Raw genomic sequence first — 22029 nt, forward strand, 5'->3', positions numbered from 1 at the left:
CTCTGCAATGTCCTCTGGGCCCTGGAAGGTGTGATAGGGATGATTGTCCAGTGCCAGGCACTGGGCTTTCTCGTCATTTTGATGAGCCTTGGGTCCCCCTCGTATTCACCACCATCTTTAAAAGCAGGTTCTCGGGCTGGAGAGATGGCTTAGCGGTTAAGCGCTTGCCTGTGAAGCCTAAGGACCCCGGTTCGAGGCTTGGTTCCCCAGGTCCCACATTAGCCAGATGCACAAGGGGGCACACGCGTCTGGAGTTCGTTTGCAGAGGCTGGAAGCCCTGGCACGCCCATTCTCTCCCTCTATCTGTCTTTCTCTCTGTGTCTGTTGCTCTCAAATAAAAAAATAAAATAAAAAGCAGGTTCTCCAGGAATTGTGCCAAGCCGCCTCATCCTCCTTGCTCCCTGTACGCCTGTTTATTTATTTATGAGAGAGTGAGTGAGTGAGGGAGGGAGGGAGAGAGAGAGAGAGAGAGAGAGAGAGAGAGAATGAGTGCATCAGGGCCTCTAGCCACTGCAAATGAATCCCAGATGCATGTGTCACCTTGTGCATCTGGCTTTATGTGGGTACTGGGGAATCGAACCTGGGTCCTTTGGCATTGCAGGCCAGCTCCTTTAACTGCTAAGCCATCTCTTCAGCCCTGTATGCCTGTTTTAATATACTTTGATTTATACCTAAGATCACATAAAAATTTCTTGGGTGGACAGGGGTTGCAAGTGAAAAACGTTTAAGAAGCCCTGTGCTAGACTGCCAGGGGAAGCACTCCCCTTCTGGCCTAGGTAGATATACTTAGTAGTTTGAATATATGTCCCTCATAGACTCAGGTGTTTCATTAAAATTGAGTTTGCAGGGGCTGGAGAGATGGATTATTAGTTAAGACCTTTGCATGCAAAGCCTAAGGACCCAGGTTCCATTCTCCAGTACACACATAAGCCAGGCGGCCCAAGCGTCTGGAGTTTGTTTGCAGTGGCTGGAGGCCCTGGCAAGCCCGTTCACTATCTTTCTCTCTCTCAAATAAATAAAATAAAATTGAGTTTGCAGCTTCAGCCCCTAGCAGGAAGACTGCTGCTATGGGGGGTGTGGTATGTCACTGGGGGCAGATCTGATTTCCAGACTAAAGGCATGCAGAGAGAGGTTTTGAGCCCTGGCCTTGCTTGCTTGTGGTGCTCGCTGCTTGGTGGTGTCTTTCTGCTTGGATTTATGAATGGGATCCAGCTTCTTTCACCACTTGATGGAACTTCCCCTGGGTCTGTAGGCTTGAAATAAATCCCCTCTTCCCATAAACTGTATCTACTTTGGATGTTCATCTTAGCAACGTGAAGCTGTCTGCAACAACATGGTTTCAGGGTCACTTGGAGTTCACTGAGGCTTGTGATGGCAAGTCTGGTACAAGTTGGAACAAACAGCCCTGGCTGAGGGAGAACCTTCAGGAGCCAGAACAATCAGCTGTGTTTGCTATGCAGTTTTCTCAGAGTCTCGGTGAAGTGGTCCTCATGGTTGGCGCTGGCATGAGGGTGCTGTAGCTTACTGTTTGACTGACAGTCCTTTTGCTCAAGGCAGCCAAGACAGCTGGGGAGAGCCCAGCAACTGTCAATCAGGGAGTCAGATTACATCTTCCCCAACCTCTTTGCTTATTTACAGACGGGGAAAATGAACAACAAGAGTGCTTACAATAACTTATCATTAACACTAATAGTGATTTTTAACAGATTTAAGCAATGTGAAACATTTACCCAGTGCTCTAGGAAGAGGTGGGATCCCCTTATCTGCCCCTATAGGACATAATTAACCATAGCGATAATATATGTCATAAGGAAACTAACTGCGATAGCAGTATTTGTATCACCACAGATCCCAATGAGTAGAAACAGGAAATGAATCTGTAGGTTGTGCTTTATTCAGAGAGCTGGAGATCTGATGGAGGGGTTCATGCCCTAAAATACAGCCCTCCATCTCATCTCTTGCTGGCTAGAATGAGATGGACGGCTGTATTTTAGGGCATGGACCCCTCCATGAGAGCAAAGCAGCCCGTCATTGCAGAGTTCAGTCTTGACTCTGGTCAAATGATCGGCCTGGTTCTGGAGATCCACAGTGTTGGCGTCTCTCTTTATCATCTTCGCCACTTTGTTTTTGTCAGCTGGGTGAGGCACTTCCAGGATGGCTGAGTCTGGTTAGTGTCTGTAGTACCAGTCCTGCATCCCTCCAGGAACCACCTGGCCACGGGGGAGGGGAGGTAGACTCAGGACAAACCATTAACCCTGTGTACATGCTAGGCCATTTGTAACACATATGTACAGATTCCTTTCTACAATATGGAGTTCAAATGAGCCCTTAGGATGGATGGAGGATGGATGGACATATATATATATGTGCTTTCTGTTCCCTATAGAAACTAGAATGTGTCAAGTGATAAAGCCCAGAGGAACTTGACTATGGGTGCATTCATCAAAGGGTCTTCAAGAAGGTACTGTTTATGCCAAGACCTGGGTGATAAACCAGAGGCATATTTGTGAGTGTGTGTGTGTGGGGGGGGTTGCCACTCTGGCCTGCAGATAACACAAATTGATTTCTCCTATTTCTGGAGCATGGGTGAAAGGTGAGAATGGTTGGGTTTGGGTGAGGGCTCTCTTCAGGGTTTCCGGCTACAACTTTTCTAGCCCCTCTCCCAAATTATGGCCACAGAACTTGTGACACAGGTGTTTTTAGGGTCTCTTTGTTGGGGTGGCTCCAGAATGCTATGTCCTCTGGATCTGAGGAGTAGCAACCTAGGACCCTCATGTTAAGACTGTGCTACAATAGAAACGCGATACTTTTCCTCAGCACTAGTAACACACACTTAGTCTTTCCTAGAGATAGGTGGATTTATTCACACTTCCCCAAATAAAGTTGAGTCCTCGATGTTTCCTGAACATATCTGTGTACATGAAGCTGGATTCAGGGGTCTGTTGTGCATTATTAGGAATGGAGGCTAACAGCAGAGGTCATACGTGGGCAGCTCCACAGAGACTAGGAGGCAGTAGTTATAATAATAATCATGTAAGCCAGGCGTGGTGGTGCACACCTTTAATCTCAGCGCTCTGGAGGCAGAGAGGTAAGAGGATCGCCTTGAGTTGGAGGCCTCCCTGACACTACTGAGTGAATTCCAGGTCAGCCTGGGCTAGAGTGAGACCCTACCTGGAAAAAACAAAACAAAACAAAATATATATGATGATGATAGCAGTGAGGGTATGAAACATCACCCTTTTGAAAATGGCCAAGTGACTTCTATACCCTGGGGGTGCAGGGCTGCCTAGTCGCGCCAGGGGCGGGGTCTCCCTAAGGGCGGGACTTTCGAGGGGCGGGATTAAGCTTTTTAGGAGGCGTGTTCATGCTGGGGGTGGGCACCCTCGGAGGACTGGGTGGAAGAAGACAGAGTGGCGTGGTGGGCGGGGCTTCTTGGAGGCGGGCTGGGCTAGGCTTGGGGCCTGACCACCTTGGGGGCGGGGCTTCTCGGGGAGGTGGCCATATGGGGCGTGGCCTCTAGGGGGCGTGGTCGCTAAGGGGCGGGGCTTGTCGGAGGCGGGGACGGGCTGAGGCCGCGAGCTCCCCCGCAGCCAGGGCGGAGCGAGCGGGGATCGCCCTGACGGCCAGCGATCTCGTCGTGGGGCCGCCGCGCCTCCGTTTCCCAGCAGGCCCGACCCGGCGCGGCCGGGAGCACAGCGAAGCCCTGGAGCAGCAGCCGTCCCCGTCGCCGCCGCCGCCGCGGGCGCAGACGTCGCCCGGGCCGGCCAAGGCTGGCGTGGTCCCCAACCGCCGTCTGGGCAGCGTCCGCGGCGGGCCCATGTCGCCGCCCGGCCGCCGCGCCCGCCTGTCGTCGCCGGGAACCAGCCGCCCGGCGTCCGAGGCCCGCGAGGAGCTGCGGCGCCGCCTGCGCGACCTCATCGAGGGCAACCGGGTGATGATCTTCAGCAAGAGCTACTGTCCGCACAGCACGCGGGTAGGGGCGGCGGCGGCCGGGGACTGCCCGCCACTGGGGGCCTGCAGCCTGCCGGCCGGTTCCTGGATTTATCTTTAGCGAGAGAAGAAACAACTTTTGTTTGGTTTTTGAGGCAGACTTTCACTCTGGCCCAGGCTGACCCGGAACTCACTCTGTAGTCCCAGGCTGGCCTCGAACTCATGGTGATCCCCCTTACCCCAGCCTCCAGTCCCGGGGTTAAAGGCCGGCTTGAAAACGGCTATTATTTATTTATTTGTTTTTAAAGCGGCTTTTTAAAAGTTGATAACGAGGAGTTGGAATCTGACTCTGAGTTGGTTTCAGGCCCCGCTTGTTAACCCAGGCCAACCACCTTCGTGACTAGGTTTCAGAACTAGGGGAGCCTTGGCCTCCACTTTTGAAAGGAGAAAAACAGGACCATGGGAACAGTAGGAAGGCATGGGTAATTGAAGCACTGGTGCACACTGCTTAACTTTTGGGGCTAGGCAACCCTTCTGTGTTATTTCAGTGGTGTAGACAGATGCGAGTTTAAAAATGATCTGCTTAGAAGTCTAAGTAAACCTTTGGAAGGCTGCCTGTAAGGTGAGCCTAATCAGTACCTGAAAGTTTACTTATTATCAGAAAGCTGAACAGCAAGGGCTAGGAGCTGGTTTCGTGGTAGAACCTACTAACATGGGCATGACCCTGATCCTGTGTTCCATCCCTAGCACCGTCACACACGCAAAGCACAAAAAAGCCAAGTATGGTGGGGTAGGCCTATAAATTACAGGATGCTGGAGGCTGAAGCAGGAGGATTATGAGAAGCCAGCCTGAGCTACCATAAGAGATCTTGTCACAAGAAACAAAATACATTGAAATAGTGGTACATGGAAGGTAATATGCGGAAGTATGGCCTATTACATTAGGCTCCTGAAGTTACAGAATATGTTAGTCAAGTTTGCCATATATATATATATACACACACACATACACACACTCACATATATAACATATTTAAAATATGTAAAATATAAATAGAGATGTTTTTAAGAACATACATTCATTTTGTTTTTGAGACAGGATCTCACTAGTTTAGGCTGATGGAACTCACTATGTAGCTTAGGCTGGCCTTGAACTGCCTCAGTCTCCTGAGGGCTGGGAATAAACTCTTGAGCCACCATACCCGGCTTCTTGGGTGTTCATTTTAAAGACTAATAAAATGATGCTAGTAGCTGAGAGCCTCTTGGGGGCTCCCCTCCCAGGATAAACCACTGCAGAGTCCCAAATGCATACATATCACTAACAACATTTTGTTTCTTTGGCCTGTTTAGGGCCACACGTGTTCTACAGTCATTTCCTCAGCAGTTCTATTTAGATTCCCCTGCATGTTGGTGCCTGTAGCCTAATTAATTCTCATTGCTGTGATATTCCTTAGACTGTATCATAACATCATTTATCATCTCCTTTTTAAATTTTGTTTTTTTGAGACAGAGTCTAACTATTTCTTTTGGCAGTCCTCCTGCCTCAACCTCCTGGGTGCTGAAATTACAGGTGTGAGCCACCACACCCAGTGTAGCATTTTGATCTTAAAAACAGTACAGGTGGGTGCCTGTTCTTGGGCACATTGCACAGGGCACAGAGCGCAGGCAAGATTTACCTGGGGTAGATGTCTCTAAGCTAGAAGGCCACAAGCAGTAGATATCTCTAAGCTGAATTGCCAGGCCTTAGGGCCTCAAGGTAGCACCAACGGTTTTGCCAGTTTGCCCTTGTACTAGGTAGTGTGTGGAAGTCTCTCTTGCTGATGTTGCTATTTCTCATCTCGCCATTCTGGTGGCTAATGGTGTTTGGTTGTGGCTTGGATTCTGCATTCCCCTAATGAGGTCTGTAGGTTTATGGTTCACATTTGGTTTTTCCTTTTGTGAAACATTTCGGTCTTCTGCTTCTTTTTTTTAAAATATTTTTTGTTCATTTTTTATTATTTATTTATTTGAGAGCGACAGACACAGAGAGAAAGACAGATAGAGGGAGAGAGAGAGAGAGAATGGGCGCGCCAGGGCTTCCAGCCTCTGCGAACGAACAACAGACGTGTGCGCCCCTTTGTGCATCTGGCTAACGTGGGACCTGGGGAACCGAGCCTCAAACCGGGGTCCTTAGGCTTCACAGGCAAGCATTTAACCGCTAAGCCATCTCTCCAGCCCGGTCTTCTGCTTCTTTTTGTCTCGTGTTGTTTTATTTTCTGGTGCTGATTTGAAGGTGCTCTTTATACATTTGGGATATAGCCCTTTGGTTATACATTGGGATATCCTCCAGGTTTGCCTTTTCTTTTACCCTCTCCCTCCCTCCTTTCCTTCCTTCCTTCCCTCCTTCCTTCCTTCCAGCAAGCCCAACAGACTAGCCTTTTTTTTTTTTTTTTTTTTAATGTGCAGGAGAGTGAGAACAAGAGTGAGAGTGAGAGTGAGAGTGAGTGAGTGAGAGACAGAGAGAGAGAGAGAGAGAGAGAGAATTGACACGCCAGGGTCTCTAGCCACTGCAATCAAACTCCTGATGTGTGCACCACTTTGTATGCTTGTGTGACCTTGTACTCTTGCATCACTGTGCGTCTGCCTTATGTGGGACCTGGAGAGTTGAACATGTGTACTTAGGCTTCATAGGCAAGTGCCTTAACTTCTAAGCTACTTCTCCAGCCCTCTTTTACTCTTTCTCTGGAAGTTTGCAGGGGACCCTTTCTCTGTTTTCATGGTGTGTGGCTTGTGGGTCTCACTTAGAAACTTTATCTTTAAAAAATTTTTTTAAATGTTTTAATTTTTAAAATTTTTATTATTGACAACTTCCATAATTATAGACAATAAGCCATGACAATTGCCCCACTTTACCCTTTACAACTCCATTCTCCATCATATCCCCTCCCCCTCCCAATCAGTCTCTCTTTTATTTTGATGTCATCATCTTTTCCTCCTGTTAATGATGGTCTTGTGTAGGTAGTGCCAGGCACTGTGAGGTCATGGATATCCAGGCCATTTTGTGTCTGGAGAAGCAGTTATAAGGAGTCCTACCTTTCCTTTGGTTCTTACATTCTTTCCGCCACCTCTTTTGCAATGGACCCCGAGCCTTAGAAGATGTGATAGAAATATTTCAGTGCTGAGCACTCCTCTATCACTTCTTTTTAATGCTGTGGTGCCTTCTGAGTCATCCCAAGGTCACTGCCATCTGAGAAAAGGTTATCTAACCAAAAGTGAGAGTAGCATTAATATATGAGTATGAACATTAAGAGAAGTTCTTACTGGGCAATTTGGTTAGCATAGTATATGCATTTAGCCAGACACCAGCAGGTGTTACACCCCTAAGGCTCATGACTTCTGTCATCATAGGTTTTCAGTATCAGGTATGTATTCCTTCCTGTGGAGCAGACTTCCAGTTTAGTTAGAGAGCAGTTGGTTCCCCCATAACAAGCATGCCACTATTGTATCCGTTGGCTCATGTGGCCTGGCAGGCCCATCTTAAGGCTTGCAGTGACCACTGTTATCTCCACTGAGGACTTTTCTCTCTCCCATGGATCTGCATATAGTGTAACTTTTTCCAGCTTTCTGTCAGCTGGTCTACATGTAAGAGGTTTTCAGTTCAGCTCCAGCAAGATTTCTCAGTGACCTTTTCTTTTTTTAAAATTGACAACTTCCATAATTATAGACAATAAATAATAGTAATCCCCCCCCACTTTCCCCTTTGCAACTCCACTCTCCATCATATCCCCTCCCCCTCTCAATCAGCCTCTCTTTAATTTTGATATCATCACCTTTTCTTCTTATTACGATGGTGTAGTGTAGGTAATGTCAGGCACTGTGAGGTCATGAATATCCAGGTCATTTTGTGTCTAGAAGATTGCATTGTAAGGAGTGGTACCTTTCCTTTGGCTCTTACATTCTTTCTGCTACTTCTTCCACAATGGACTCTGAGCCTTGGAAGGTATGATAGATACGTTTCAGTGCTGAGCACTCCTCTGTCACTTCTTCTGAGCACTATTGGTGCCCTTTGAGTCATCCCAGAGGTCACTGCCATCTGAAAAAAGCAACTCCTCTAATGGGTTCTTTTCTTGCTAGACAGTCTCCATTGTGGTCATGAGTACCTTTGGGCTTGGACCTCCCTACTGACTGTTTCAAATGAAGTCAGTCATTAGTTCTCTGCTATTATGGTTTGCCTCTCCCTGTGCAGAACCTGTGGGCCCTGTCCCTAGGGGTGGGGACAGTGACCTACATCATGATCAGGGTTCCTGATTGAGTTGATAGCCTCTAATCTTATGGGTTTGCCATTCCCAGTCTGGGATTTTTAAAAAATATTTTTTATTTTTATTTATTTATTTGAGAACAACAAACAGAGAGAGAAAGAGAGAGGGAGGAAGGGAGAGAGAGAGAGGGAGAGGGAGAAAAAGAATGAATGGGTGTGCCAGGGCCTCCAGCCACTGCAAATGAACTCCAGATGTGTGCACCCCCTTGTGCATCTGGATAATGTGAGACCTGGGGAATCGAGCCTTGAACCGGGGTCCTTAGGCTTCACAGGCAAGCGCCTAATCGCTAAGCCATCTCTGTAGCCCCCAGCCTGGGATTTGACCTTACATGTAGACTGGGCTGGGGTTGCCAGGGACTCTCCATCCGCTACCTGGGTACAGCCTTTGATCCAGTGGGGCAGAGTAGAGGAAGGGAGCCCTTATGTTGTTGGCCATCCATGCCCTGTGACTCAGAGGTGGGGTGGGCTGACAGATGCTGGTGTCCTGCCATTTGGGTGAGATATTGCTTGAGCCCACACTTAATTGAAGTAGAATTACCCTAGGCTTCTGGCTGGCAGAGGAAAGAGACAGAATGGGGTTCACAGGTCTTAGACTCTACTTTTCCAGGGAGTTCATGGATTTTCTTGAATAAATGTTTGTCCATTTGCTGAATGCTCTTAGAAGCTTTGCAGGACTTCAAATGGTTGCTGTCAAATAACTTCCCCAGTTCCAGATGTTTTACCAGGGAGTGGGTCTGCCCTGCTAGACTCAGAGCCAGGATTACCTCGAGGGCTAAGGGTATCGAGTGTCAGGCAACATGAACCTGCTGCAGTGACCTTGGAAAGACCACACCAGCTGCAGGGGAACTAGAAGGGACAACGCTGATGGCATGGAGAACTCTTGGACTTAGCTAACACTGGTGGCTCAAATTCAATAGCTGCTGTGAGAACTAGAAAACCAAACAGTTCAATACAGAGACTAAGACTTAGTCACCGCAGTCACTGGTTAGTGGAGAGTAGTGTGGCCCTGAGACATTGCCTGAGAGGGAGGTGTGACACCACACAGAGACTGTGGTGCAGACCCAGCTGCAGGTCCTGATGCTGTGTGCATCCTGACCTCCAGTGATTCCCACTGCAGTCCCTCAGCCTTGCTTGAGTAGCCAGGCTCCACAGTGTCTGTGTGATTGAGGCGTCACTGTGATCCTCTGCCCCAGAGGCTGAGTGCATCTTGTTCGTGGTGGTGTCTCATGGACGTAGAGCCGGGATGGCCCATCCTAGGAGCTTAGTGGTTAGAGAATGACTGTTGAAGGAAACACAGAAGAGGTGTGTGGAAGAATAGGACTTGGATTTGGGGCAAGGTGCCCATGGGACATCCAGGGGCCTGCCTGATCCAGCAAAGAGATTTGGGCAGAAGTTGTTAGAGGTGGGGTGTAAGGAAACAATGAGAAAAAAGAAGGGGAGAGACTCTGGGGAAATGAGCAGAGGAAAGGATAAACTCATGTTCCTAAAGAATATTTCTTCTGGACATCTCATAAATACTATTGGCACATTTCATAGTTGTGGAGGCTTTTTTGTAAGACTGAACCTCACACCGATTTTTGTTACAGGTTAAAGAACTCTTTTCTTCCTTGGGAGTTGACTATAACATCCTAGAACTTGATCAAGTCGGTAAGTAGACTATTAGGTTGTACGTGGTGGTACTTGTGGTAGGTGCCAGCAAGGCTGACTTCTTTTTTTTTTTTTTTTCTCTTTTTATGAGGTAGGGTCTTACTGTAGCCCAGGCTGACCTGGAATTCACTATGGAGTCTCAGGGTAGCCTCGACCTCATGGCAGTCCTCCTACCTCTGCCTCCCGAGTGCTGGGATTAAAGGTGTGCGCCACCACTCCCGGCTAAGGCTAACTTCTATCTGCTCAGTTCGATTTATTCTTAAACCTGTGGGTTGTCTGCAGAAAATGAACCTTTATGACAAATGATTTGGTCTAGATTTTCTTAATTTCCCATACTTAAGGGGAGGAAGTAGGTGAGCTTTATTAATTTTACTTTTTAGTAAACTGCGAACTTGAATCGTGCACTTCAGATGTATCTGCTGACATTCTAGGCCCAGATCAAGCTACAGTGATGTCTGGATCTGCTCCTTTGCCCTTATGAATTATTGGTGGAGAGACCTGTCGAGTTTTTATCTTCACAATTTTGAGTTCTTGTCATCCATGTCGGGATATGTATTGAACTCGTTACACCTAGGTTCTTTGCAGGGATTCAGGACATGGTAGTAACCAAATAAAATGCGACTTCACCTTCCCAGCTACTGGCTTTTGGCCAGTTTGCCTTAAGACACAATACTCTTGAATGTTTTAATTTTCTTTTTTTAAAAAGTATTTTACAAATTTATTTATGAGGCAGAAAGGCAGCAGGTATGTGTGGGGGGGAGAGAATGGTTGCACCAGGGTCTTTAGCCACTGCAGACCAACTCCAGATGCATGTGACACCATATGCATCTGGCTTTATGTGGGTTCTGGGGAACCGAAGTTGGGTCCTTTGGCTTCACAGGCAAGTGCCTTAACTGCTAAGCCATCTCTCCTGCCCATCATTTGCTTTTCTAAAGAATATTCCAGTTATACAAGTCAAGGGTTAAGTCCCAGTAGTCAAGACAAGTTTTGCCTTTCAAGGTAGAGGGTACAATTTGGACTAAGCTCATAGCATTTTTTCAGATGTAATTGTAGGAAGTATTTTCGTAGTTGCTATAGCAGATTGTATCTTGTTACATGCTCTGCTAAAGAGTGCTCATCCCTCTCATCCTATCTCCAGAGCTAATCTAGAAGGCTTTATTTTGAAAAGAATCCATAGATAGATCTTTATTTTTAGGGTATAGCATGATAAGATCCCATCTTGAGTCTCATCTCAAAGTTACAGAGCACAGTTGGCCTCCTGTGGGTGTGACCCGTGAGCCTGGGCATGTCATGACGCTTCACAGTGTCTTTATGTAACATTTTATGCTTTAGATGATGGTGCCAACTTCCAGGAAGTGCTGTCGGAAATCACTAATCAGAAAACCGTGCCTAATATTTTTGTGAATAAAGTGCATGTGGGAGGATGTGACCGAACATTCCAGGTAATCAGAATGTATTTGTCAATGCTGTGTTCTAATTCTCTTTTAAAAAGTATTAAAGAGGATATTTTTGTGTGTATGTCCCCCTCCCTCCCTCCCTCCCTGCCTTCCTTTCTTCTTCCTTATTATTTTTACTAAGTAGAAACTTTGTATGCACACATCATATGTTGGTACCATCATTTCCCTCCTCCCTGTCCCCATGGCACTGAGGACCCTTCTTAGTGGGATTGCTGGTATTCACCCTGAAGTTGTGGGTTATGAGTTGGGAGAGCACCCATCTGTCATTGTGGGGAGGGCTATGTCTCTGGACATTCCCTCCAACCCTGTGTCTCCTACATCCTTTCCACCCCTTCTTCTGTAAAATCCCCTGAGCCATTGTGGGTGTGCTTTAAGTCTACTTAGGGTTGAGTTCTCAGCGGCTTCTGGATTTCTGCTTTGGTGTGTATTGAGTTTCCTCAGAGTCTGTCTCCATCACCCTGGCCCAGGTTGTCAGGCTCCCCTAGGAAGCAGTACTCTTGTTCATCTTGCCAGTCCCTCTCTGTGGTTTCTTCTGGGCCCTGGCTGCTGTGTGAAGGATGGTTCATCTCCTGCCAAGGAGTCAGCTATCTTTGTCTTGTTAATAAATTTTGGTCATCCTTGCTTTTTGCTGCTTTAAAGGCAGGCAGCTTGGCCTTGCTCCCAGCCTCTCGTGCACTGACTTTGCCCTCTCAGGCAATTGTCCAGGGATGACTCTACCCTTGGGGCATGATCCCCCAGCTCAGCTCCAACTCACAGCAGTTTACAGTGCGGCCCTGCTCGCAGACTCTTCTAAAGGCAATATATTTTTTTATATTTTTTATTTATTCAAGAGAGACAGAAATAGGCAGACAGAAAGAGTGTGGATGGGTGCATCAGGGCCTCCTGTTACTGCAAATGAACTCTAGACCCATGTGCCACTTTGACTTTACTACTGACGAATCAAACCCAGACTGTCAGGCTTTCCGGCTTTGCAAACAAGCACCTTTAACCACTGAGCCATCTTCCAGCCCAATAAGATGGTTTTGAGCACTTGGTTCGCATGTCTTTTGGAAGCTGTAAACTGGAAAAGCCTAAGGTCGGTATGGATGACCCTGACTGGGTGACGGGGATGAGCTTTTCCACCAGTGAACTTCAGGGGCTTTTAGAACACGGCATTCCCTGTACAGCACGGCCACGGCTGTCTGCAAGTCAGTTACTGGGATTATCTGCACCAGACCCTCATAAGACTGGGCCCACTATTACCATACTCCCAATTTGGGTGGGACACGTGGCTCAGGAGCAGCTCATGACTCACGAGGCAGCACAAATGGCCCACCTTTCCTTGAAGAGATAGAAGCTGTTAGCAGTTGCTCAGTGTCCATAAGTTACCCATGCTTCTAGGAGCAACCCACTTAAGCTCCTGGGCTCACAAAGGTAGACGTGGTGGAATCTTTACTTTGCTCCATCGTTGGTGCCCTACCTCCTGCACTAGGCACTAGTGCCTGTCTCCTCGGGAAAAGCTCACACAACAGAAACTCAGAAGCAAAAAGATCTGGAGTGAGGTGGCCAGACCAAGGCCAGACGATAGGTGGTCATCACAGGTGGGCCAGGCCTCTTCCTTCTCTTGGGGGAGAAGTGAAGGTTGTTCCCAGTAAGAAGAGGTCAGCAAAACATTTTTGTCCAGGGAATTAGAATTCTAACACTGGGGTACTTTGCATAGTCTATGGTGTTTACCTTTTTTTTTTTTTTTTCAAGGTGGGGTCTCATTCTAGCTCAGGCTGACCTATAATTCACTATGTAGTCTGAAGGTGGCCTCGAACTCACGGTGATCCTCCTACTTCTGCCTTCCTAATGTTGGGATTAAAGGTATGCACCACTACACCCGGCCTGGCTTTTACTTTTTTTGATTCTTAGAATGTAAGAAACAAGAGTCATTCAGTTAGATGTAGTGACAGATTAAAACTTGATGTTTAATGGGGCTGGGGATCATTAGTAGAACACTTCCCTGGTATGCATGAGGCCCTGTATTCAGTTTCCAGAGTGTATCCTCTTTGATGTTTATTAAATAAGATCCTTATTTTATAGTTTTTTTAATAGTTATTTTTATTAAAATTTTGTTCTAATTTATCTTATATGTCTATAAGTGTTAGTAACTAGTGAATGACCTAATATTTGTTTGAAATATTAAGAATTGTATTTTGGTTGGGAAAAGAGTGTCTGACTAAATGTTAGTCTCAGGTCAACATCATTAAGTAGTGGCAGCAGCCAGCTCTGTTAATCCTAAAAGCCACCTGCCAGTGTGCCCGGTGGTAAGCCATTCTCAGTAGCATGTGGCACGCCTAAGCTGACATGCTGCCAGGGCGTTGATCTGGGACACAGAGAACACACCCACTTCACGGGGAAGGGCTTTGCCCGAGTTGCAGATCCTTAAGAGGAGGTTTCCCTGTGGGCACCTGAAATAAAAAGGCCGATGGAATCTTTTCTAGGGTGTCCTAAAGCTGACCTAAGCACTATTCAGCGCACACAGAGTCGGCTGAGTCCCAGTAGTTACGAATCATATCACAGGCAAGGCTGGATGGTGTATCCTGCCGGTGAAGCCGAGGCAGGGGAAGAGCAGTGGCTTTACATGAAGTCCCTCCTGCAGCCTCTAACCTTCCCTGAGCTGCTTCTCACCAAGACAGCTGATTGAGAGAGAGGCCACGTGCAGAGCCAGCGTCACTGCCACTGGGGAAGAAGCACCAGGATGTGTATGAAGGCGTACACCAGTGCAGCCACACTCAGGTCGAGTTATAAGTTACGAAGAACGCTGTGACATATGCAAAATCTGTTTTATGAAGCCAGCACAGAGGAGTGAGGCACGTGAATAGTGGCGTGTGGGAATTTCATTGCACTTGACCATAATATTTAGTCATCCGACTCAGGAAAATGAGTTTGCTTGCCAGAGACACAAAACCACAGCCCTCTGCCTCCTTTGATCCATGCAGAGCTATCAGATGCGCAGTCCCAGTGGACAGAAGTTTGTACACTTTAGCCTAAGTTCCAGCTAGTTGGACGCTATTGAAATAGCAATTCCATTAATCCCAGGGCCTTGCATTTGCTAGAGAAGTGCTCTACTCACCCGGCCCTGTTCTTGTCCCCGCCCCCCCTTGGTCTTTCAAGGGTTTTGTTGTTTGTTTCTTACTCTAGCCCAGGCTGACCTGGAATTCACTGTGTAGTCTCTTGAGGGTGGCCTCAAACTCACAGTAGTCCTCTTCCTTCCTCTTTCCGAGTGCTGAGACTAAAGGCATGCACCACCATCCCTGGTCTTGTTTTTTTTTCAAATATTTAAAAAATATTTTTATTTTTATTTATTTGACAGAGAAAGGGGGGAGAGAGAGAGAAAGAAAGAATGGGCATGCCAGGGCCTCTAGCCACTGCAAATGAAGTCCAGATGCGTGCACCCCCATGTGCATCTGGCTAATGTGTGTCCTGGGAAATCGAATCTGGGTCCTTTGGCTTTGCAGGCAAACGTCTTAACCACTAAGCCATCCCTCCAGCCCCGTTTTTAAATAAAAGAAATCCATGCTGCTTGAACGTGGGGCAAGTAAGCAGCTTGAACACTGTGCGCTCATTCTCCTTTGGTGAACCACAGGCTCATCAGAATGGCTTACTGCAGAAGCTCCTTCAGGAAGACTCAGCACACGATTATGACCTCATTGTCATTGGTGGTGGCTCTGGTGGCCTCTCGTGTGCAAAGGTATGAACACAAACAAGGCTCAGGTGACTTTTTATTATTTGTTATTACTCATTATTATTATTGTTTTTTACTGCATGTGGCTGTGTTGAATGTGGGGGCCAGAAGATGAACACTGTTCAGGAATGCCATCCATCTTTTCTGAAACAGGACCTCTCATTTGCCTGGAGCTCACCAATAGGCACTTGCTGACCAGTGGCCCCATGGGTTCTCGTTTCTGCCTCCCTTGTGCTGGGGTTATAGGCGTGTACCACCATGTTGATTTTTTTTACATGCATGCATGTGTGTATGTTATGTATTCATATGTGTGGATGTATGTGTACATGTAAAGGGCAGAGGTTGATGGTGGGTGTCCTCCTCAATCGTGTTGCACCTTGTTTTTAGACACAAGGCCTCTCACTGAACCCAAACCTTGCCAATTCTAGCAGATTAGCTAGCCAGAAAACCCTAGGGATTTTCCTATCTCCACCTCCTAATGCTGGGGTTATAGGCACGTGCCTCCATGGTTGGCATTTTTACACACAAGCCAGGAATCTGAGCCTAGGTCCTCATGACTGTGATAGGTACTACCCAGGGACCATTCTTCCCAGTCTCATGCCTGGCTTTTTCTAACATAGGTTCTGGGGCTTGAACTCAGGACCACATGGTTTTGAAGCAAGGACTTCACTGACTGAACTAATTTCGCAAACCACTAGATGATTTTTTCCCCCCTGAGGTAGAGTCTCCCTCTAGCCTAAGCAGACCTGGAACTCACTCTGTAGGACCAGGTTGTCCTCAAACTCAATGATCCTTCTACTTCTGCCTCCTGGGTGCTGGGATTAAAGCCATAGATGACAAAAGCTAATTTAGGGCTGGAGAGATGGCTTAGCAGTTAAAGCACTTGCCTGCAAAGTCAAAGGACCCAGGTTCAACTCCCCAGAACCCATGTAAGCCAGATGCACAACGTCATGCATGTATACAAGGTGGCACATGTATCTGGAGTTTGATTGCAGTGGCTGGAGGCCCTGGCATGCCAATTCTCTCTCTTTCTCATACATACTCTTTCTCACAAAAAAATGTAAAAATAAATGTAAAAAATGTTAATTTAAATGTTATAATTTAAGATTTTATTATAATAACTTTAATTCAGAGAAAAGATCACATTATTTCACAAAACAGACTAGTCATTTAAGGGAGAGAAACACTGGGGATGAGAAAGTGACAAGATATCTTTATATGTCTGTGTATTTGTTTTTGTAGGAAGCTGCCAACTTGGGAAAGAAAGTCATGGTGCTGGACTTCGTGGTCCCGTCGCCCCAGGGCACATCCTGGGGTGAGCTGCTTTCTTTGTAATCTTATGCTTGGTTTTTGCTTTATTTTTGGGGGGACCAAGGCTGGTTTTGAACTAACAGCAACCCTCCTGCCTCAGCGCTGTGAGTGTTGGAGTTACAGGTGTGTGCCACCACACTCAGCTTGTCACCTGCTCTTTATAGCATTGCTTCTTTTTTAATTTAATTTTTTTATTGAAAACTTCCATAATTGTAAACAATATCCCATGGTATTGCCCCTCCCATTTTCCTCTTTGAAACTCTACTTGTCATCATATCCCTTCCCCCTCTCAATCAGTCTCTCTTTTATTTTGGTGTCATGATCTCTTCTTCCTATTATGATGGTCTTGTGTAGGTAGTGTCAGACACTGTGAGGTCATGGATATCCCGGCCATTTTGTGTCTGGAAGAGCACATTGTAAGGAGTCCTACTCTCCCTTTGGCTCTTACATTCTTTCTGCTACCTCTTCTGCAATGGACCCTGAGCCATGGAAGGTGTGATAGAGATATTGCAGTGCTGAGCACCCCTCTTTCACTTCTTCTCAGCACCATGGTGCCTTCTGAGTCATTCCAAGGTTGCTGCCATCTGAAAAGAGAAACTTCTCTAACCAAAAGCGAGAATAGCATTAATATATTCAGTATCAGGGATGTATTCCCTCCCACAGAGCAGGCCTCCAGTCAAATTAGAGGGCAGTTGGGTTCCCCCATAATAGACATGCCAACTGTTGCACCCGTTGGCTCATTTGGCCTGGCTGGCCAAATATAAGGCTTGAAGTGTCCACTGTTGAGTATCTTCACTGGTGATTTCTCTCTCTCCCATTGAACTGTATATAGTGTGGCTTTTTCCAGCTTTCTGTAAGGTGGTCTATATGGAGGAGGTTTTCAACTCAGCTTCAGCAGGATTTCTCAGTGATCTTGCAGCCTAAGTATGTGGAGTCTTCAGCAATAGGGTCTTAACATCTATTCCTGGTGGGGAACCAAGGGCCTTGGCAATGGTCTGTAATGTTTTGGGGGCATCAGGGATCTCCCTGGCCAACAACTCAGTGGAAGGTATCCCGTCTCTGGCACTGAAAATTGTCTAGTGACAATCTATGGCTCCTGAGTGTTCCATTGTCCAAAAGAGCATGTTTCCATATGAATTATTTATATCTTCTTAGACTTTGACTAGCCTTCCTTCTACCTTTCCTTTACTCAGCCTCTTCCCCTGACCTCACTTAGGCCTTTTGACCCTCATTAATCTGTTCTTCTACTTACATATATACAATACCATCCTATTAAGTCCCCCCTCCCTTTCTATTCCCTTTATATCTCCTTTCTAGCTTATTGGTCTCTGCTACTGAGTTTTCAAGCTCATTTAACTGCATTGTACTCTCAGGAGGTTAAACAGACTGAGCTTAGGTACGGAGGCAGCCTCAGGTTATTGTCAACAAGTGGAGACTTTGGAAAGCTCATATAGAAGTAATTCAGGACAATTTTGCAAAAAGAAAGAATATTCCATGACCCCAGCATTAAGCCCTTCTTCCTTAGATTTTGATAGTCATGCTTACTTTTTCATACTGTTGCCATCACAGTCTACATGCCAGGTCCTGGTCACCTGCACTTGCCATAACCATTTTCCACATCATCGCTGAGTTCAAGGACGGTGTTGCTTGTGTCACCACTGGTTGAATGAGTAGCATGCGTGTCCGCAGCCCTGACCCTTCGCTGTGTGCCACAGGCTCTCCTGACTGTGTGGAGACTCTTCTCCGTGAACCAGAGCCCACAGGGCCTGGGTAGGATGTGTGCTTCCGATGTGTTCTCCTTCCGTTGCTACCCAGTCTGCCTCACAAGCCGGATCCACTGGCAGCCTAGCGCTCCGCTTTACACAGCACTGCTCTCTGGGATTTCTGTTCCCGCGGGGCCTGGGTGGGATGTGTGCTTCAGATGTGTTCTCAGTTGCTACATGGCCTGCCCCTGCCCCTGCTCCTGCCCCACAGGCCCGATCCACTGGCAGCCTGGTGCTCTGCTTTCCAGCCGGGCTTGGCCAGTTTGGCGTCTGGAGAGGAGAGTTGGGGTCCTGGTACCTCCCTCCCTTCCTGTGGGCCGCATCTCAGTAACAGGCAGTTCTTATCCTGCTCTGCATCGGACACCAGTGAGAGTCTAGAGCCCCTCAGAACTGTGCAGGTGCAGTCCATCTGTGGCTCACTGTGTCTCCATGGATTTCTGCCATCATTTGATCTTGTTTTTATGTTTTAGTAACACTATGCAGATGTGTGAAAACACACACACACACACGCACATGCACGCGCACACACGTGAATTATTGAAACTGTTGTTTTCTTTCTCAGGCCTTGGTGGTACCTGTGTAAATGTAGGCTGTATTCCTAAGAAACTGATGCATCAGGCTGCCCTCCTGGGGCAGGCCTTGCAGGACTCAAGGATGTTCGGCTGGGAGTACAGTCAGCAGGGTGAGTATGGGTGTGAAGCAGACTGGGAGAATGAACACAAGATGCTGCATGGACTGGCTGTTCCTGTTTCGGTGATGAATTTGAAATTCAGTTGATAAGTTTGTGTTAGTTCTCTCTGCACCAGACCTACGGCCAGGAGGTGGGGGAGGGGAGGTGACACCTGACCCTTAGCAGAAGGTGAAAGACAGTGGTGGTTGCTTGCAGATTTTCAAAACTATATTTATTTAAGAAAGAGAGCGAGAACTGGTACACCAGGGCCTCCTGCCACTGCAAGCCAACAGCTGCTAGTCAGTCATTGGCCCTCCCCCAACCCCTTTGCTTGTCTATAGGAAAATGAGTATCAGAAGCAGAGCTTAAGAACTTAAAGGACTTGGGCTGGAGAGATGGTGTAGTGGTTAAGCGCTTGCCTGTGAAGCCTAAGGACCCCGGTTCGAGGCTCGGTTCCCCAGGTCCCACGTTAGCCAGATGCACAAGGGGGCGCACGCGTCTGGAGTTCGTTTGCAGAGGCTGGAGGCCCTGGCGCGCCCATTCTCTCTCTCTCTCCCTCTATCTGTCTTTCTCTCTGTGTCTGTCGCTCTCAAATAAATAAATAAAAATTAAAAAAAAAAAAAGAACTTAAAGGACTTACTGTTAACACCGCGAGTTTAACAGTGCTTAACAGTGCTTCTTACTCTCCCAGTGCCCCGGAAGAGGTGGGACCCCTTCACCTGCCTCAACATGAGGATTGCTTCCCACCTAAGGAGGCCCAGTGGTGCAGAGAGGGTTCTGGAAAGTGCTTTGTTGTCATTGTTTTGAGTTCACTCTGGCCCAGGCTGACCTGGGATTCATTATGTACTCTCAGGGTGGCCTCGAACTCAGGGCAGTCTTTCTACCTCTCTTTCCCGAGTGCTGGGATTAAAGATGTGAGCCACCATGCCTGGCTCTGGGAAGTGCTTTTTGACAATTGGTCCTCCTCCTTACACTCCTTACACTGTGGTGATCGCCATGGGAGGCATGCTGTCCTCGTGGCCTCTCCCATTTTGTTCTTTTCCAGTCTGCTTCTTGTGCTTGTTCTGTACTGTAACATGGGAAGAGGCAGCAAGCATAGCAGACACACAGATGACTGAGGTTGCTCCTCCCTCTGCTTTTGCTTAGCAGACATATGGTTTATATGTGGTTACATATAATTTTCTGGGCATGGTGGTACACACTTGTAATCCCAGAGGGGGCGGGGCAGGAGGATTGTGAGTCAGAAGCCAGCCTGGCTATAGAAAGAGACCTTGCCTCAAAAACACTCAGGCTAACAAACAACACAGGTGACATCACTTGGCCTCACCCTGTTCGTTTTCCAGTGAAGCACAACTGGGAGACCATGAGGGAGGCCATTCAGAACCACATTGCCTCGCTGAACTGGGGCTACCGGCTGACTATGAGGGAGAAAGGGGTGGCCTACGTCAATTCCTACGGAGAATTTGTGGAACATCATAAAATAAAGGTACTGTCTTGTTTACTGCGTTTCCTTACAATCATTTGAATTTGGCCTTGAACTAAAAATTTCACAAAGCACAGTAAAAGGATGGCAGCTAGTGTGCGCGTGTGCGCACGCGCGCGCGCGCGCACGCGCACACACACACACACACACACACACACACACACGTGTGTGTGGCTTCACATGCAGTTTCCCCCTTTATTTGCTGATTATATGTTTGGATAAATTATAGAATGTGGCTTTTAGAGAACTCTGACTTTAAAATCATCATTTGCCTTTGATTTTATTGCATCTTAAATGAGGAAATATTTAGACTAAACAGAAGTTCAAAGACTAAGAATTTTGGCAGCAGAAGTTTTTTGAAAATGAAAATGTTACTAAATCTCCAGTGTGTAATGTTCCAGAGAGTCTCAATTTGTGTGTGCGCAGTGCTTGTGCGTGGTGAGATCTGCAGATGAGAAAAGGGGAGATCATTTTGATGACCACAGAAAATTTAAATAATGAGCGGTGATCAGCTTTTGTCCTCAGCATCTAGTTTATTTTTGTGCTTTTCTTTGGAAACATATTGTGAGATAATCTTGACAAGGCTCGATTTTACTTTGTAGTAGAAACTGCTCCCTGCAGACCTTACATGGGCCAATCTGAATTACATTATTCTTAGAAAATTCTGTGTATCAATACGAGTTCGTTTTATTTCTCAATTTGCAGTATGCCTGGCACAATGGTTTAATAGGCCCCTCCTCCTCTTCCAAACCTGCCTCCTCTGTGAGGCTCATTTACTAATGACACGCAGCGCCACCTCCTCACCAGGGCAAGCTTCATGTCCTTTTCCTCCTCAGCCCACACTTGCTTGTCTGCCAGGACCCTCCTTAGCAGCCCCCCCACCCTCCACCCCACTGGTCATACACTTGTCTTTTGGATTTTTTACGTGAACTGTTGAAGGCTTCATGTTTGGCGCTGGTCTGTCTTCCATGTCATCTCCAACACCAGTCCCCTCTCCTGTTGCGTCTGGCCATTGCTATTCCCCAAAGCCCAGCTCCTTGCGGGCCTGCATGCTGCCCTGTGTGCTGTTCTCTCTTCCTGGCCCCTTCCTTTCCCATCTCCATGCCTTCTGAGAAAACCATCCTTGTCTTTGTCCTCCACCACCCCAGCCCCCAGTAGGGCTTTCATGACTGCTGTGTGAAGACGTGTGTGTCTGTAGGGTGTGTGTCATGGGACACTTGGGTTCTGCACACCTATCAGTGCTGTTGAATGAGAAGCCCGTGAGGGTGCCAATGGCACTTTGCAGTGTTTATTAATGAGTGGGATTTGTTTTCTTTTTTTCCCAAGGCAACCAATAAAAAAGGACAGGAAACTTTTTACACCGCTGAAAAGTTTGTCATAGCAACAGGGGAAAGGCCACGGTACTTAGGAATCCAAGGAGATAAAGAATACTGTATCACAAGGTAAGATCCTGAAGACCACTTAACACATTGCATGTTTGTGTTTCCAGCTTATTCACTCATTTGACAAAGGATTTGAGTTGTTGATAAAATTAGACATATGCCAGAAGCTAAGTGATTAAAACAATGGGGCAAAGGGGAGAAAAGAATCAAGTTATTGGTAAAATTTTTACCTCAAATATGCATGTTTCCAGGTTATCACTGGAAATGACCTAGGATTTTGTCCCAAACTTCCTGAGGCCAAAGCACAGAGGTAACCAAGGGGGCCTGGAAAACTAAGGGAGCCTGGAGAGAGGGCTCAGTGGTTAAGGCAATTGCCTGCA

The 22029-nt window shown here is 47.1% G+C and overlaps 1 protein-coding gene across 1 annotated transcript in view; it reads left to right on the forward strand.

Moving 5' to 3' along the window:
- Positions 1-1997: 1997 nt before the first annotated feature.
- Txnrd3 (thioredoxin reductase 3) overlaps positions 1998-22029 on the forward strand; it is a 47018-nt gene continuing 26986 nt past the window's right edge. The window contains exons 1-9 of the mRNA XM_045152181.1: positions 1998-2138; positions 3521-3973; positions 9814-9874; positions 11207-11316; positions 14942-15046; positions 16283-16355; positions 18677-18796; positions 20128-20270; positions 21594-21709. Of these exons, the coding sequence (XP_045008116.1) occupies positions 1998-2138; positions 3521-3973; positions 9814-9874; positions 11207-11316; positions 14942-15046; positions 16283-16355; positions 18677-18796; positions 20128-20270; positions 21594-21709 (1322 nt within the window). The remainder of the gene's footprint in view (positions 2139-3520; positions 3974-9813; positions 9875-11206; positions 11317-14941; positions 15047-16282; positions 16356-18676; positions 18797-20127; positions 20271-21593; positions 21710-22029) is intronic.

The sequence above is a fragment of the Jaculus jaculus genome, chromosome 6, assembly GCF_020740685.1.
Source record: "Jaculus jaculus isolate mJacJac1 chromosome 6, mJacJac1.mat.Y.cur, whole genome shotgun sequence".
Taxonomy (NCBI): Eukaryota; Metazoa; Chordata; class Mammalia; order Rodentia; family Dipodidae; genus Jaculus; species Jaculus jaculus.